Here is a 15,072-nt window from a genome sequence, read left to right as displayed (position 1 = left end):
TTTTGAGAGATGACACAGATTACTTGCATCTTCTCAACAGAGAATGGTGTTAGTCACCAGTGGGGTTTTACCAGAGTGCCCATATATTTTCTTTGTTTTTCTTTTTTTTTTTTTTGAGACGGAGTCTGGCTCTGTTGCCCAGGCTAGAGTGCAGTGGCCGGATCTCAGCTCACTGCAAGCTCCGCCTCCCGGGTTTACGCCATTCTCCTGCCTCAGCCTCCCAAGTAGCTGGGACTATAGGCGCCCGCCACCTCGCCTGGCTAGTTTTTTGTATGTTTTAGTAGAGATGGAATTTCACCGTGTTAGCCAGGATGGTCTTGATCTCCTGACCTCGTGATCCGCCTGTCTTGGCCTCCCAAAGTGCTGGGATTACAGGCTTGAGCCACTGCGCCCGGCCTATCGTCTTTGTTTTTCTTTCCTATGTTCATAAAACATTTTGACGCTTGCCCTGTCAGAGACTAAACAGAACTGTGACTTCTACTTCACAACTTGTATAGCTGATTTTAAGTTCTTCAGAGAGGCCCATAGCTTTTCTGACAAAGTATTTTTCTCTGGTCTGGGAAGATGTCTCTTCCTCTCTCCTCACCACTAGCCCAGGGTCCACCTAAGCTTCACCAGTAGCAGCAGAATTTGGCTAAGGTTAAGGAGAGGACTTAATGAGCACACAGATTTCCTGCTGAGAGTTTTGGAATTCCTGACCCAGCCTGATCCAGCCACGTAGGGCTGGGAGCACATTCCCGCAGGGTTCTCCCTGCACTGGTATTCACTCTGCCATTCCCTGTCCTGACCCACAACCCTGGTGGGACTGGGATTCTTTTCTGCTGTTTCCTCTTTCTCCTGTGCTCTTTGGGGTAGGCTACAGCATAAACCCATAGCAGCGTTACTGGAAAGGGGTCCAGATCCAGACCCCAAAACAGGGTTCTTGGATCTCACACAAGAAAGATTCAGGGTGAGTCCACAAAATAGAGTGAAAGCAAGTTTACTCAAGAAGTAAAGAAGCAAAAGAATGGCTACTCCATCAACAGAGCAGTGGCATGGACCACTTGACCTAGTATATTATAGTTATTTCTTGATTAATGGTAAATAGGAGGCGAATTATTCATGAGTTTTCCAGGAAAGGGGCAGGCGATTCCAGGAACTGAGGGTTCCTCCTCATTTCAGACCATAGGGTAACTTCTAACATTGCCATGGCATCTGTAAAGTATCATGGTGCTGGTGGGAGTGTCTCTTCACATGCTAATGTATTATAATAGCATATAATGAGCAGTGAGGACAGCCAGAGGTCACTTTCATCACCATCTTGGTTTTGGCGGGTTTGGGCTGGCTTCTTTACTGCGTCCTGTTTTACGGCAGAGCCTTTGTGACCTATATCTTGTGTTGACCCCCATCTCATCCTGTGCTTGGGAACGCAGCCCAGCAGATCTCAGCCTCATTTTACCCAGCCCTTATTCAAGATGGAGTCACTCTGTTTCCAGCGCCTCTTACAGCAGAAGGTTCAAAACCCACGGGTTCTGTTGACTAGAGACTCTCACAACACAGCACTGGACTCAGAAAGTCCTACTCAGACTCCAGTGGTGGGGCTACACTAGAACAAGCTTATGTCCCCACCCTTAAGACCTTAACTTAGCTCCATATAGTTTGGGAAGGAGAAACAGGGAAGGAGGACAGTAAAAACCTCTTTGATCTGAAGTCGCCATGTATCCACTGGGCTAAAACAAATGCAAGGTGGACTTCCACTGACTTAGGAGAAAATGGCAGCAGAAAATTTCCTGTCTGAGGCAGACACTTATAGCCAGAATTGACAGGATCTGCTTGCATCTCATCTGTGGGACAAAGAGTGAGGTCTCCCCACCAATGAGTTCCCAAATGATGATTGCACCACTTGGGAAACAGTCACATTCACATATCTCCTATCCACATGTTTCAAACATAAACTTTTTTTTTTTTTTTGAGATGGGGTCTTGCTCTGTCATTCAGGCTGGAGTGCAGTGGCACGATCATATCTCACTGCACCCTCAAATTCCTAGACTCAAGCCTCCTGAGTAGCTGGGACTACAGGCACCCACCACCACCATGTCTGGCTAATTTCTTTTTACATTTTTTGTAGAGTTGGGGTCCCCCTATGCCTTGCCCAGGCTGGTCTCAAACTCCTGTCCTCAAACGATCCATCTGCCTTTGCCTCCCAAAGTGCTGAGATTACAGGCATGAGCCACTGTGGCAGGCCCAAATATCCACTTTTGTGGAACCAACACAGTTCAATAGCTTCAAACATTCAGATCATTTTCTTAGGGCACACATCAAAGGTTAATCATCCTTTGATTTTTTTTTTTTTTTTGAGGCGGAGTCTCACTCTGTCACCCGGACTGGAGTGCAGTGGCCCGATCTCAGCTCACTGCAAGCTCCGCCTCCCGAGTTTACGCCATTCTCCTGCCTCAGCCTCCCAAGTAGCTGGGACAACAGGCGCCCGCCACCTCACCCGACTAGTTTTTGTATTTTTAGTAGAGACGGGGTTTCACCGTGTTAGCCAGGATGGTCTCGATCTCCTGACCTTGTGATCCGCCCGTCTCGGCCTCCCAAGTGCTGGGATTACAGGCTTGAGCCACCGCGCCCGGCCATCCTTTGATTTTTTAAAAGGTATTCACTTTTTATTAATTACACTCATTACATTGAATATTCAAGCAATTCTTGTCAATATGCAATGCAAATGATCCCTTTAAAAGTTAGTCCACAAGTCCCAAACAGGTGCTTGAAACCACTGGAGGAGACCTGCCCCTAATATTTGCAAGGGCCCAAGGCAAGAATCCAACTGGAAACCCATGGATCATATGTGTACATTTTTACAAATTATAAATAAGTTGTGCCCACAGCTGGGCCCATTAAAAATAAGCTACACTCACATACAGAACCCCAGAGCTCACTCCCTGGGATGGCCCCCTTGATCTGGGAGCTAAAGGAACCAGGAGCCAGCTCTGCCTCCTGCGAGCCTGCATAACAGAACTGCAGGACTTTGCAGCAGACCAGAACTCAGCAAGGACACTAATCGTGCCTAATTAAAGTTAAGGGTTGATATAGCTAGGAAGGAAAACAGGAGGGTTAAGGAATAGGATTTGGGCAACAGGCAGCAGGTACATTTCATTTCACTGAAACTTACACATGTAAGTTTCTCAAGCTTCAGTTCATGGGCATCCAGCCTATTAGAAAATTGGGCCAGTTTCAGCCAGGCATGGTTACATGCCTGCTCACGCCTGTAACCCCAGCACTTTGGGAGGCCAAAGTGGGTGGATCACATGAGGTCAGGAGTTCGAGACTAACCTGACCAATATGGTGAAACCCAGTCTCAACTAAAAATACAAAAATTAGGGTGACATGGTGGCATGCGCCTGTAGTCCCAGCTACTCGGGAAGTTGAGACAGGAGAATTGCTTGAACCCGGGCGGCGGAGGTTGCCGTGAGCCGAGATCACACTACTGCACTCTAGCCTGGGTGACAGAGGGAAATTCCATGAAGAAGAGAAGAGAAGAGAAGAGAAGAAAGAGAAGAGAAGAGAAGAGAAAGAGAGAAAGAAAGAAAGAAAGAAAGAAAGAAAGAAAGAAAGAGGAAGAAAGAAAGAGAAAGAAAGAAAGAAAGAAAAGAGAAAAAGAAAGCAAGAAAGAAAAGAGAAAAAGAAAGAAAGAAAGAGAAAGAAAGAAAGAAAGAAAGAAAGAAAGAAAGAAAAAGAAAGAAGGGAAGGAGGGAAGGAAGGAAGGAAGGAAGGAAGGAAGGAAGGAAGGAAGGAAGGAAGGAAAGAAAGAAAGAAGGATTGGGCAGTTTCAAAACCAAAGCAAAATCCCTTCCATCTTCTCTTTTTTTTTTTGAGACAGAGTCTTGCTCTGTAGCCCAGGCTGGAGTGCACCGGCGCGATCTCGGCTCACTGCAAGCTCCACCTCCGGGGTTCACGCCATTCTCCTGCCTCAGTCTCCCGAGTAGCTGGGAATACAGGCACCCGATACCTCCCCTGGCTAATTTTTTGTATTTTTAGTAGAGATGGGGTTTCACCGTGTTAGCCAGGATGGTCTCAATCTCCTGACCTCCTCACACCTGTATGCCTTCAGCCCCTCACTTCAGGCCTCCCCCTTCATCCCTCCTAGGCCCACAGGTTAAATAAGTTACCAAATTTTCAGAAAACTGAAAACACAAACAAACAAACGAATGAAAGTGCAGTAGCAAATGAAAATGACCAGAGCTAAACAGGCAGAAAAACACCTAGTGAATATAGAGGTTAAAGGCTTGAACACTGACTAATGTGAACTAAGCTTTGAACCCCTGAGCCAAAATAAACTCGTGTCCCTCCCTGGCCCACATACCTCGCATGTGTCGTTGGTCAGGAGAAGCTCCTCCATTCGCTCAGCACCTAAGACCAAACACAACCAGCAGCCCACGGCCAATCCATCAGCGAATTCTGTTGGCTTTACTTTCAAAATATAAAGTACACCCTGAATCTGGCCACATCTTACCACCTCAGGGCTACCCCCAAGTCCAAGCTATGAAGGGCTCTTGTCTGGGTTATGGGGTTTTTGTTGTTGTTGTTGTTGTTTGTTTGTTTGTTTGAGACAAGGTCTCACTCTATTGCCCAGGCTGGAGTGCGGTGGTACAATCTTGGCTCACTGCAGCCTCCGCCTCCTGGGCTCAAGTCATCCTCCCACCTCAGCCCCCCAAGCAGCTGAGAACACAAGCGCACACCACCATGCCTGGCTAATTTTTTATTTTTTAGTAGAGATGGGGTTTTGCCATGTTGCCCAGGCTGATCTCAAATGCCTGACCTCAGGTGATCCATCCGCCTCAGCCTCCCAAAGTGCTGGAATTACAGGCGTAGGATTCTTGTGGTCCTACCTGTTACACAGGGCTTGGACCTCAGAAGGGCCCCACCCTTGGTTCTGTGCTTTGCTGTCACTATCTTGAAATTCTTAACAATTCTGAAACAAGAGGCCTCACTATTTTTTGTTTGTTTGTTTCTTTTGAGACAGAGACTTGCTCTGTCACCCAGGCTGGAGTGTAATGGCACAATCTCGGCTCACTGCAACCTCCACTTCCTGGGTTCAAGCAGTTCTCCTCCCTCAGCTTCCCAAGTAGCTGGGATTACAGGTGCCCTCCACCATGCCCAGCTGATTTTTGTGTTTTTAGTAGAGACAGGTTTCACCATGTTGGCCAGGCTGGTCTTGAACTCCTGACCTCAGGCGATCCACCCACCTCTGCCTCCCAAGTGTTGGGATTATAGGCCTGAGCCACCATGCCCAGCTAGGCCTCACATTTTTGTGTTGCACAAGGCCCTGTAAATTATGTAGCTGGTCCTGCCTGTCATTGCTACTAGAGCATAAGCCCCATGAGAACAGGACCCCTGGCTCCTTGGTAAACCAATGAGCACAGAATTTATTCAGCTGATGTGTTCTGGCCTGGATCCACCAGAAAATACTCTTATACTGGATGGGTAAATACTGGGACCCCAACCACATGGGGCCCCTCTCCCAGTACCTTAGGGCCTTCCATGATCCAGAAAGTATTTAGTAAGAAGCTGACACAGGGACCTCCAGGACTCTGCTTCGACTCCTCAGCCGGTGTCCCTTCTGAAGGGCAGTGCCTGCACCCTTGCGGTGCTTAAACATGTCAGCTATGACTGCAGCACCCGCCACAGCACCTAGCATCTATTAGGTGCTCAGGAAATATTTGTCGAATGAATAAGCAAATTCATTTGTTCATTCGTGACTAAATGGGTATTCAATGGGTGTTGTCACACTCTCTACTATGCAAATGTAGATGCGTGCAGGGAAAGATTCTGCATTTTAATGAGCAGCATGTGGTCTGATGGGAGTCCCTGTATACAGGGCTGGCTGCGTCATTTGCAGGTTCTAGTGTGAAATGAAAATCCTGTGCACTTAGGCCAGGCGCTCATGCCTGTCATCCCAGCAGTTTGGGAAGTTGAGGCGGGAAGATTGCTTGAGGCCAGGAGTTCTAGACCAGCCTGGGTAACTTAGCGAGACCCCATCTCTACAGAAACTACAAAAATCAGCCAGGCATGGTGGTACATGCCTGTAGTCCCAGCTACTTGACAGGCTGAGGCAGGAGGATTGCCTGAGCCTGGAAGGTGAGGCTACAGTGAGCCATGATTGCACCACTGCACTCCAGCCAGAGTGACAGAATAAGCACCATCTCAAAAAACCTCAGACAAAAAAACAAAACAAAACAAAAAACTTTTCATTTTTTCTGTGATCTCTCTCAATCTATCATGGTGTTTTCTATTTGCCATTTAATATCACTCTCTTTGGGTGTGGGGACACTCTCCTGGTGAGTGCAAACCCTCCCAGGGACCTAGGGCTTGCACCCAACTCTGACTCTCCCTGTGTCTGTGCCTGGGCTCCCACCAAGGGCAAAGCAGGAGCAGTAGTCGCTGGGCTGAGGAGGGAGAATGGGTGTTTGAGAGCCTTTTCCAGGGAGGCAGGGAGGTGGGAAGGTGCTGGTGATAGGTGGGGAGGTGGGGAGTGGGGTTCCACATAAGTCAAGTCTCCAAGCCCCAGCGCGTGTGTCATTGTCCCATCCGACTTCACTTATAAAACACACATTCGATTATAAAATTGTTAAGACTCTCAGGATGGTGACTGCAGAGCATCAACCCCAAGTGCTAAGACTCCTTCTAAGCACAGGCCCTGAGTGCCTGGTCTCATGCTCATGTTAGACATGGGCTCTGTTCTCCTCCTGTGCTGCCTTCCTCTCAGGCATCCCTACGCTTGCAGTGGGAGGACCCCAGGGGCTGGCTGGGTACAGGCAGAAGCCTCTCTCCTTCTCTCCGCAGGAGCTGTGAGGGCCTCCAGTGTCTTCCCCATCCTCAGTGTCACGCTGCTGTTCTTCGGCGGGCTCTGCGTGGCAGCCAGCGAGTTCCACCGCAGCAGACACAATGTCATTCTCAGCGCGGGCATCTTTTTTGTCTCTGCAGGTGAGTGTCTGGCCCCAGCCCTGAGATCGTCACAGATACCAAACCGAAGCCAGGGCCACATGGAGGAAGCAATGCTATTCAGGGCTCCCTCCAGGGAAGGAGCAAGAAAATGCTCCAGTTGTGCTAAGGATGAGAACTCAAAGAATTTCATTAGAACCAAAGATGCCAAAATTCTAGCTAAAGCCAGCATGAAGGAAAAACGGGGAGGAAACAGCATGGCAGGATCAGCTGAGATTGAAACAGAGAGAGGGAAGAAGAAAGGGGCAGAAGAGAGAAAGAGAGAAGGAGAGAGAGATTTATAAGAGTGTACATACATGCTTGCTGCTTGCATATGTGGTACGTATGAACTGATTGGGGAGACTAAAACAGGAGGATTGTTTGAGTCCAGGAGTTCGAGACCAGCCTGGGCAGCATAGTGAGACCCTCATCTCTACAAAAAACAATTTGAATTAAAAAATTAGCTGGGTGTGGTGATGCACACCTGTAGTCCCAGCTTCTCAGGAAGCTGAGGTGGGAGGATTGCTTGAGCCCAGGACATCAAGGCTACAGTGAGCCAAGACCTTGCCACTCCACTGTAGTCTGGGTGACAAAGTGAGGTCTCATCTCTAAAAAATAAATCAGTAAATGTAAAAATATAGAGGTGCATTTTTGTGTTCACTTGGGCATGTTCATGTACTATCTCTGGCCCTTCGAGATATGTGTTTGCCAGCTAATTATTGTTCAAGCCTCTCTTACTCACCATTTTATACTCTCCTCCACTGTTCCTAGGCCAATCAATACTCTGCCATCACCCTGCAAAGCTTGAAAGTCATCACGAGAGTCCAGCCCCATCCAGCTTTTGAGTACTCAAATTCTCTTATTATTCCATGCATCTCTGGGAACAAGGTAAAGACTAGCAGCCCGAGATGCTCTAGTCAATAGCAGCCCTGACCAGAAGAAGGCACAGGGTGGCAAGGACGCTGAGAGACAACCTTCAGAAAAGGGTCCTATTCTCTGCCTTTTCTCACCTCCCTCCACCTCCATCCCTTCACTGCTGTCCTGTCTTCCTTGCTTCCCTCTGGGTTTTCATCCTTCATCCTTGCTTTCATCCCTTCACATCTCTTCCTACCCCACTCCTCTTGGGGTGGATCAGTGCCATCTGGATGAAATGCTTTAGAGAAGCCAAGAACAGGGCAGGGATGGAGGAAGACCGGGCTGGACTCTGGTGATGACTTTCAAACTTTGCAAGGTGATGGCAGAGTACTGATTGGGATGGGGACAGTGGTGGACAGCATAGAATGGTGAGGAAGAGTGGCTTGTAACCCCCCTGGATTTCAATCCTGGATCCACCAATCAGGCCTTGGGAAATGTGATCATCTCTCTGTAATTTGGTTTCCTTGACTATAACATGGCAAATAATAATAGTACCAACTGCAGCTGGGCTTGGTGGCTCGTGCCTGTAATCCCAGCACTTTGGAAGGCCGAGGCAGAAGAATCACTTGAGCATAGGTCTTCAAGACCAGCCTGGCCAACATTGTGAGACCCGATCTGCACAAAAGTTTAAAAATTAGCTAGGCGTGGTGGTGGGTGCCTATAGTTCCAGCTAGTCAGGAGGTTGCGGTCGGAGGATTGCTAGAGCCTGGGAGGTTAAGGCTGTAGTAAGCCATGATCACACCACTGCACTCCAGCCTGGGTGACAGAGCAAGACTCTGTCTCCAAATAGTCATAATCATAATGATGATAGTACCAGCTGCATGGGCTTTGCTGGAAGGAGACTGTATTAGTTTGTTCTCACACTGCCTAATAAAGACATACCCGAGACTGGGTAATTTATAAAGGAAAGAACTTTAATTAACTCACAGTTCCACATGGTTGGGGAGGCCTCACAATGACGGTGGGAGGCGAAGGAGGAGCAAAGTCACGTCTTAACATGGCAGCAGGCAAGACAGCTCGTGCAGGAGAACTCCCCTTTATAAAATTATCAGATCACCTCTGTAATCCCAGCACTTTGGAAGGCTGAGGTGGGTGGATCCTGAGGTCAGGAGCTCAAGGCCAACCTGGCCAACATGGTGAAACCTGTCTCTACTAAAAATACAAAAATTAGCTGGGCGTGGTGGTGCACACCTGTAGTCCCAGTTACTTGGGAGGCTGAGGCAGGAAAATCGCTTGAACCCAGGAGGCAGAGGTTGCAGTGAGCCAAGATCGTGCCACTGCACTCCAGCCTGGTGACAGAGTGAGACTCCATCTAAATGAAAACAAAAACAAGCAACAAAAACAAAACAAAACAAAAAGCCATCAGCTCTCATGAGACTTATTCATTATCACAAGAACAGTATGGGGAAAACTCCTCCTTTGATTCAATTATCTCCACCTGGCCCCACCCTTACACATGAGGATTATTAAAATTCAAAGTGAGATTTGGGTGGGGACAGAGAGCCAAACCATATCAGAGACTGTACAGAGAAAGCACAATATGATTTTCCAGCATTAGAAAAGCAGCAACAACACAGTTCCAAAATCTGGAGCCCCACAAGATCTTGCGCGAATTCCTTCCGCACTGCTTCCCCCTCCGTAAGATGAGAAAGGGAGACTATCTAAAGCTGAGTCTCTGAGAACTGATTCAAGCAACAGACCAGAAAGAAAACTGCCATCTTGCCCCAGGGGAATGAGATCAGCCCACAGGTGGCAGTGGCCCCTACCTTGCTCTGTGTGGACAGATATTAGCATCTGGCAAATCCAGGGACTTGTTTTGTCTCGAGGCACGCTCCTGTCACTGGTGGCCCCGTCCAGACCTCCCAGGCGCTTGGTCTTGGCCGATCCAGGGGATCAGTTCCAGTGTCATGCTGATGTGACAGTTTCCTGAGAACAAGAGAAGATCATTATTTTGTCCCCCAAGGGGATCGTTAGGGAAGAGTGTGTCACCAGCAACTTTCTTCTCACAAGAGGTATTGTGAGGGATAGCAGGTAAATTAGACATGTAGGAACTAGAAAGCGTGTGAGTCTGTGGAGGAAGCCTGATGGGAAGGCAGAGGCTTGGGGTCTAATCCCAGACCCTTCCACTGATCTCCCCAAAGAACCTGAAGATCTTGTTTTTCCACCTCTAAAATGAAAGGACTGGAGGATTCACTACTCTCGAAGGCTCTTCTTTGCTCATCTACGCTAAGGTTGATCATTTGAGGCAAGCAATTAACAATCTTTGAAATCAGTAAATAAGAGTGCTGGGGGGAAAAAAGAGAAAACAATCCTTTCTTGAGCACCTACTATGTGTCAGATACTATGCAGAATGCCCAAGAGCGTAAGCTCTGAGGTCAGGCTGCCTGGTGCAAATCTAGCTCTACTACTTTCCTGTTGTGTGACCTTGGGCAAGTCACTTAACCTTTCTGTGCTTCCATTTATTTCCCCATCTGAAAAATGAGAATCATAATGGCCTCACCTCTTGAAGCTGTTAAGAGGATTAAATGAGTTGGTAGCGATAAAGTGTGCAGAGTGGTGCCTATCATCCAGTATGCGTTCAACACATAGTAGCTATTATCACATACAATGTACCATTTAATTCTCGTATCAACTCCACTCACTCACTCATTCAATATGTGTTGCCCTCTTGCTGTGAATCAGACTCTGGGCTGGGAGTTAAGGCCATAGCAATGAAGGAGATAAGCCTAGTCCCTGCCCTCAGGGAGTTTACAGTCTGAAAGTAGGACAAAGCAATTGCCTACTCACGTCTTGTTTTCCCTAAGCCTTGTTACTGAAATCTAAATCCACCATGGCTAAGAGCTCTGGATTCAAATCTCATTTCAACCATTTTCTATTAGGTTGATGCAAAAATAATTGTGGTTTTTGCAATTACTTTTAATTTAATAGCTGTGCTCGACATGGGAAGTTACTTACCTTCTCTGTGTCTGTTTCCCCATCTGTAAAAGGGAAAGCATTTTTTAAGTGGCCCTGCTGCAATGATTAATAGGTAGGATGCATATCAAGATTTCACACAGTGCCTGGCACATGGTAAGTGCCCTGTAAATCATTGGCAACTCACTTGGCTTCCTATCAGCCCAGTCTAACATCTGAGCCTCTCTTTGAACTTCTTTCTTTCCTTCCCCCACTCCCCCCTACCCACCGCGTTGCTGCCAGAAAGACCTTCTTTGGGGACTTTCCAAACTTTGCCACCAAAATATTCCTCATGGCAGAGGAGAGAAAAAACATGGCCCGGGGGAGTCAGGGGACATCAATAGAAGCCACCTTCATTGAGCTGAGACGTCTTTGAAGTCTGACTCCCATTTGACTTAAAAATTCATGTGAATTCTGCCATCTCCTTATTATATCCATGTTCATTTTAATATAAAAGAATATGTCTTCCCTACTCATCTTCAAGCCAAATTGACGCTCCAGGAAGAGGAGCCGTTTGTCACCCTGTGGTTTCTTGCAGCCTGACACAGAGCTGGATGTGTCAGCCCCCATCATAAGAAATAGCTCAGTGATGAGAACTTGCTGCCTACCTGCTGAATGTCTGTGCTGGGTAGAGCCAAGAGGAGGCAGGAGAGAAGCAGCAGATTTTAGCCATGTACTCTGGAGACAAGTTTTAGATGAAATATAATCAGAAGTCCTATTCAAAATATTGAGGCTGGGCATGATGGCTCATGTCTGTAATCCCAACACTTTGAGAGGCCAAGGTGGGAGGATCACTTGAGGTCAGGAGTTCAAAACCAGACTGGGCAACATAGCAAGACCCCATCTCTAAAAAAATAAAATTAAAATAGCTGTGCTTGGTGACACATACCTGTAGTCCCAGCTATTCCGGAGGCTGAGGAGGGAGGGTGCCTTTAGCCCAGAAGGTTGAGGTTACAGTGAGCTATAATTGTTCCACTGTACTCCAGCCTGGGTAACAACAGAGCAAGACCCCATCTCTAAAACACAACAACAATAACAAAAACAAAAACAAATAATCCTACTGGATGTGCACCAGCTAATCAGAAGGGTGGCACTGGAGCCCAGTCCTGTGTCTCCTGCTCTACCAAGCTTTAACCCTTTGGTTGCTGGACTGTAGGGAGATCTTGGGGATGCCCACAAAGAGTATGGAACATCCAAGGAACAGAGAGAGAATTCAGGAGGCTCCTGGAAATGGTTACTCACCAACTGTTGTCGGAAACTATAATGAGGGACAACCTCCATTTAGCACCACCCTACAGGTAGCCTAAATTTGGAGGCAAAGAGATGGCAGCTGGTGTACCAACAACCTCCATGAGTCATTGTTGGCACCAAGCCCTGGATGAGGCCCTTGAAACAAAGGGACAAAAAGAGACATATCCCCTTCGGAGTAAGAACATGAGAAAGGTAGGCAGAGATGTGCTCAGCCCCACAAATCTCCTGCTCCTACTGACCACTACCTAGGAATTTGATTCCTCTCCTGTGGGCTAAGCAGCTATTTCCAACAATTTTGGCACTCTGGGAAGCTAAGTCTGCAAGCCTTGCCTGTTGGAGGTAACAGCTTCCCGTTCCCCAAGTCCTGGTGTCCTCGTGCTCAAACAACAGCTGATCTGAAGCATTATCATATCCTGTGCAGATAAAAAGACTTGGTAAGCTCCCACCTCTTCCCCATGGGTTTATTTATTGTCCCAAATTTCAGCTCCAGACCCATACATTTCCACTGAGCGGCTCCATTTGGACTTTCCATAAGCACTTCCAACTTAATGTGTTCAAACCTCCTCTTTTATCGAAACCTGGATTCTCTGTTGCCTCTTATTTGAGCTCAAAATGCCACCAGCCTCCCAAGCACCCAAGTTAGAACCCTAGTAAGTTATTCTCATTGCCTTCTCTCACATGCCATCGTCAACAGTCTTTCATCTCCTGGCTCACCCCTGTTGAATTTTCAGATCTGGCTCAAATGTCACCTCATCTTCAGTGCCAGGTTCTTAGTCTTTCTTTCTCCTTCTCTTCCTGAATCATTTTTATCTGTCTCCGGTAGAACCCTTACTGTATTTTCCTGTAATTGCATTTACATGTCAGTCTTTGCTACTAATGGTAAAGAATCCAAGGGCAGGGGCGTGTATCTTGTTCGTTTTACAATCTTCATGACTTAGTGCCAAAGATTAATTGTTGATGAGATGAATTGCTTCTATGGGGAAAAATAAGTGCATTCTGAGTTCTTCTGTACTTGCTGTAGGAGTAGGGTGTATTCTTTAGCTGAATACACATTGCCTGGAACTGAGCAGCAGAATTCTTCCTTTCCCAAGTGACAGACCATGCAAGAAGATCTCAGTGGTTGGAGTTCCCAGCTATAATCCATTATCCTCTCTCCCCATTAATATTTTAAGATGGAAAGTGACAGTTCTCGCTGAGGTTTATAAAGGATGTATTTTTCTTTTCCCCTTCTCTTAGGGTTAAGCAACATCATTGGCATCATAGTTTATATATCAGCCAACGCTGGAGACCCCGGGCAGCGTGACTCCAAAAAAAGTTACTCCTATGGTTGGTCCTTTTATTTCGGAGCCTTCTCTTTCATCATCGCAGAAATTGTAGGAGTGGTTGCCGTGCACATCTATATTGAAAAACATCAGCAGTTACGAGCCAAATCTCACTCGGAGTTCCTGAAGAAATCTACTTTTGCCCGCCTCCCACCCTACAGGTATCGATTCCGGAGGCGGTCAAGTTCTCGCTCCACCGAGCCCAGATCCCGAGACCTGTCCCCCATCAGCAAAGGCTTCCACACCATCCCTTCCACTGACATCTCGATGTTCACCCTCTCCCGGGACCCCTCAAAGATCACCATGGGGACCCTCCTCAACTCCGACCGGGACCACGCTTTTCTACAGTTCCACAATTCCACACCCAAAGAGTTCAAAGAGTCACTGCATAATAATCCGGCCAACAGGCGCACCACGCCCGTCTGAACTGACCTCTGACCTCTGCCCCACGCCCAGCACAGCCTTGGGGAAGTGTACAGAGATGTCTCTGAGGTTGCATGGCATGGTCCTCGTGATGGTATTACTTTTTACAAAGAATGAAACCAAATGGACTCAGCCCTCTCCCACATTTGCCCCTCGCCCTCCAAGTCCTAACCCCTCCATCCTCCCTAACTTTTCAAGCCAATCCCTTAATGTCATTTCTCTCTCTGTGTATCTGTGCCAGATGTTTTCCTTTCTTCCTTCTTTACTGGAAGGACCTCCACATTCTTCCCTCCTTGGAAGAGGACTTTACTAAAAGTCACGGGTGGTGGCCAGGGGGGATTTCCGAATCTCCATCAGGCGTTCATAGTTGTCCCCATTGTCTACCCACACGAATCCTCAGGAAACCAACCACCACCCAGGTGGCCTGAGGGAGGCATTCACCTTTATGTGTTAGAAAAACATGACCAGAAATCGAAGATGTCAGAGCCCCGAAGCAGCTAATGTAATAAGCACTCATGTTATTAAAGGTTTTGCCTTGTCGTAACCAAAGGAGCCGGAGGGTGTTTTGTTTCTTTTGGGTGTTTCCTACACAAACTCACTCCCCTGCCTCCAAACTGGCTCACGTCCATCTTGGAAGCTGAACTTTACTCATCCACACTTGAGCCACTACGAAGGCTCACCTTGTAACTTTGGAAGCTAGTAAGGTATTCCCACAAATGTCCGAATCAGTACGCCCTTCTGCTTGAATTCCTGGAGGCTACCTGGGGGTGGGTGAGTGAATGCTGGTTTTCAAGATGTAAATCTGGCACGCAATAGCTCTATGACCTTGGGCAAGTCACCTAAGCCTCAAGCCTCAGTCTCCTCATCTGTAAAATGGAACATGATAATAGCACTCTCCTCCAGAGTTGTGAGGTTTAAATAAAACATTGTGTGTAAAATGATTAGCACATTGTAAACAATCAATACATATTTTTCAATGTTTTGGGTAGATTTTAGGCAGAGTAAGCATGTGTTGATCTGCTTGTGCTGTGACAACAAAATATCAAAATGGGCCGGAAGAGGTGGCATGAGCTTGTAGTCCCAGCTCATGGGACTACAGCCTTGGAGGCTGAAACCAGAGGATCACTTGAGCCCAGGAGTTAAACAGTTCAAGTCTAGCTGAGACCCCAGCTCTTAAAAATAAAAAAATCGAAGACTGGTAACTTAAACAACAGACATTTACTTCTCAAAGTTCTGGAGGCTAAGTAAC

General features: G+C 47.3%; 1 protein-coding gene across 1 annotated transcript in view; it reads left to right on the top strand.

The window, feature by feature from the left end:
* CACNG3 (calcium voltage-gated channel auxiliary subunit gamma 3) overlaps positions 1-14,367 on the top strand; it is a 110,111-nt gene extending 95,744 nt beyond the window's left edge. The window contains exons 3-4 of the mRNA XM_033217731.1: positions 6,823-6,963; positions 13,315-14,367. Coding sequence (XP_033073622.1) covers positions 6,823-6,963; positions 13,315-13,826 — 653 coding nt within the window. The 3' untranslated portion in view covers positions 13,827-14,367. The remainder of the gene's footprint in view (positions 1-6,822; positions 6,964-13,314) is intronic.
* The last annotated feature ends 705 nt before the right edge of the window (positions 14,368-15,072 follow it).

This window comes from Trachypithecus francoisi, unplaced genomic scaffold, assembly GCF_009764315.1.
Source record: "Trachypithecus francoisi isolate TF-2019V2 unplaced genomic scaffold, Tfra_2.0 Lachesis_group10, whole genome shotgun sequence".
NCBI lineage: Eukaryota > Metazoa > Chordata > Mammalia > Primates > Cercopithecidae > Trachypithecus > Trachypithecus francoisi.
The sequence above is the reverse complement of the archived record's forward strand: the minus strand, read 5'-3'. Positions and strand labels throughout refer to the sequence as shown.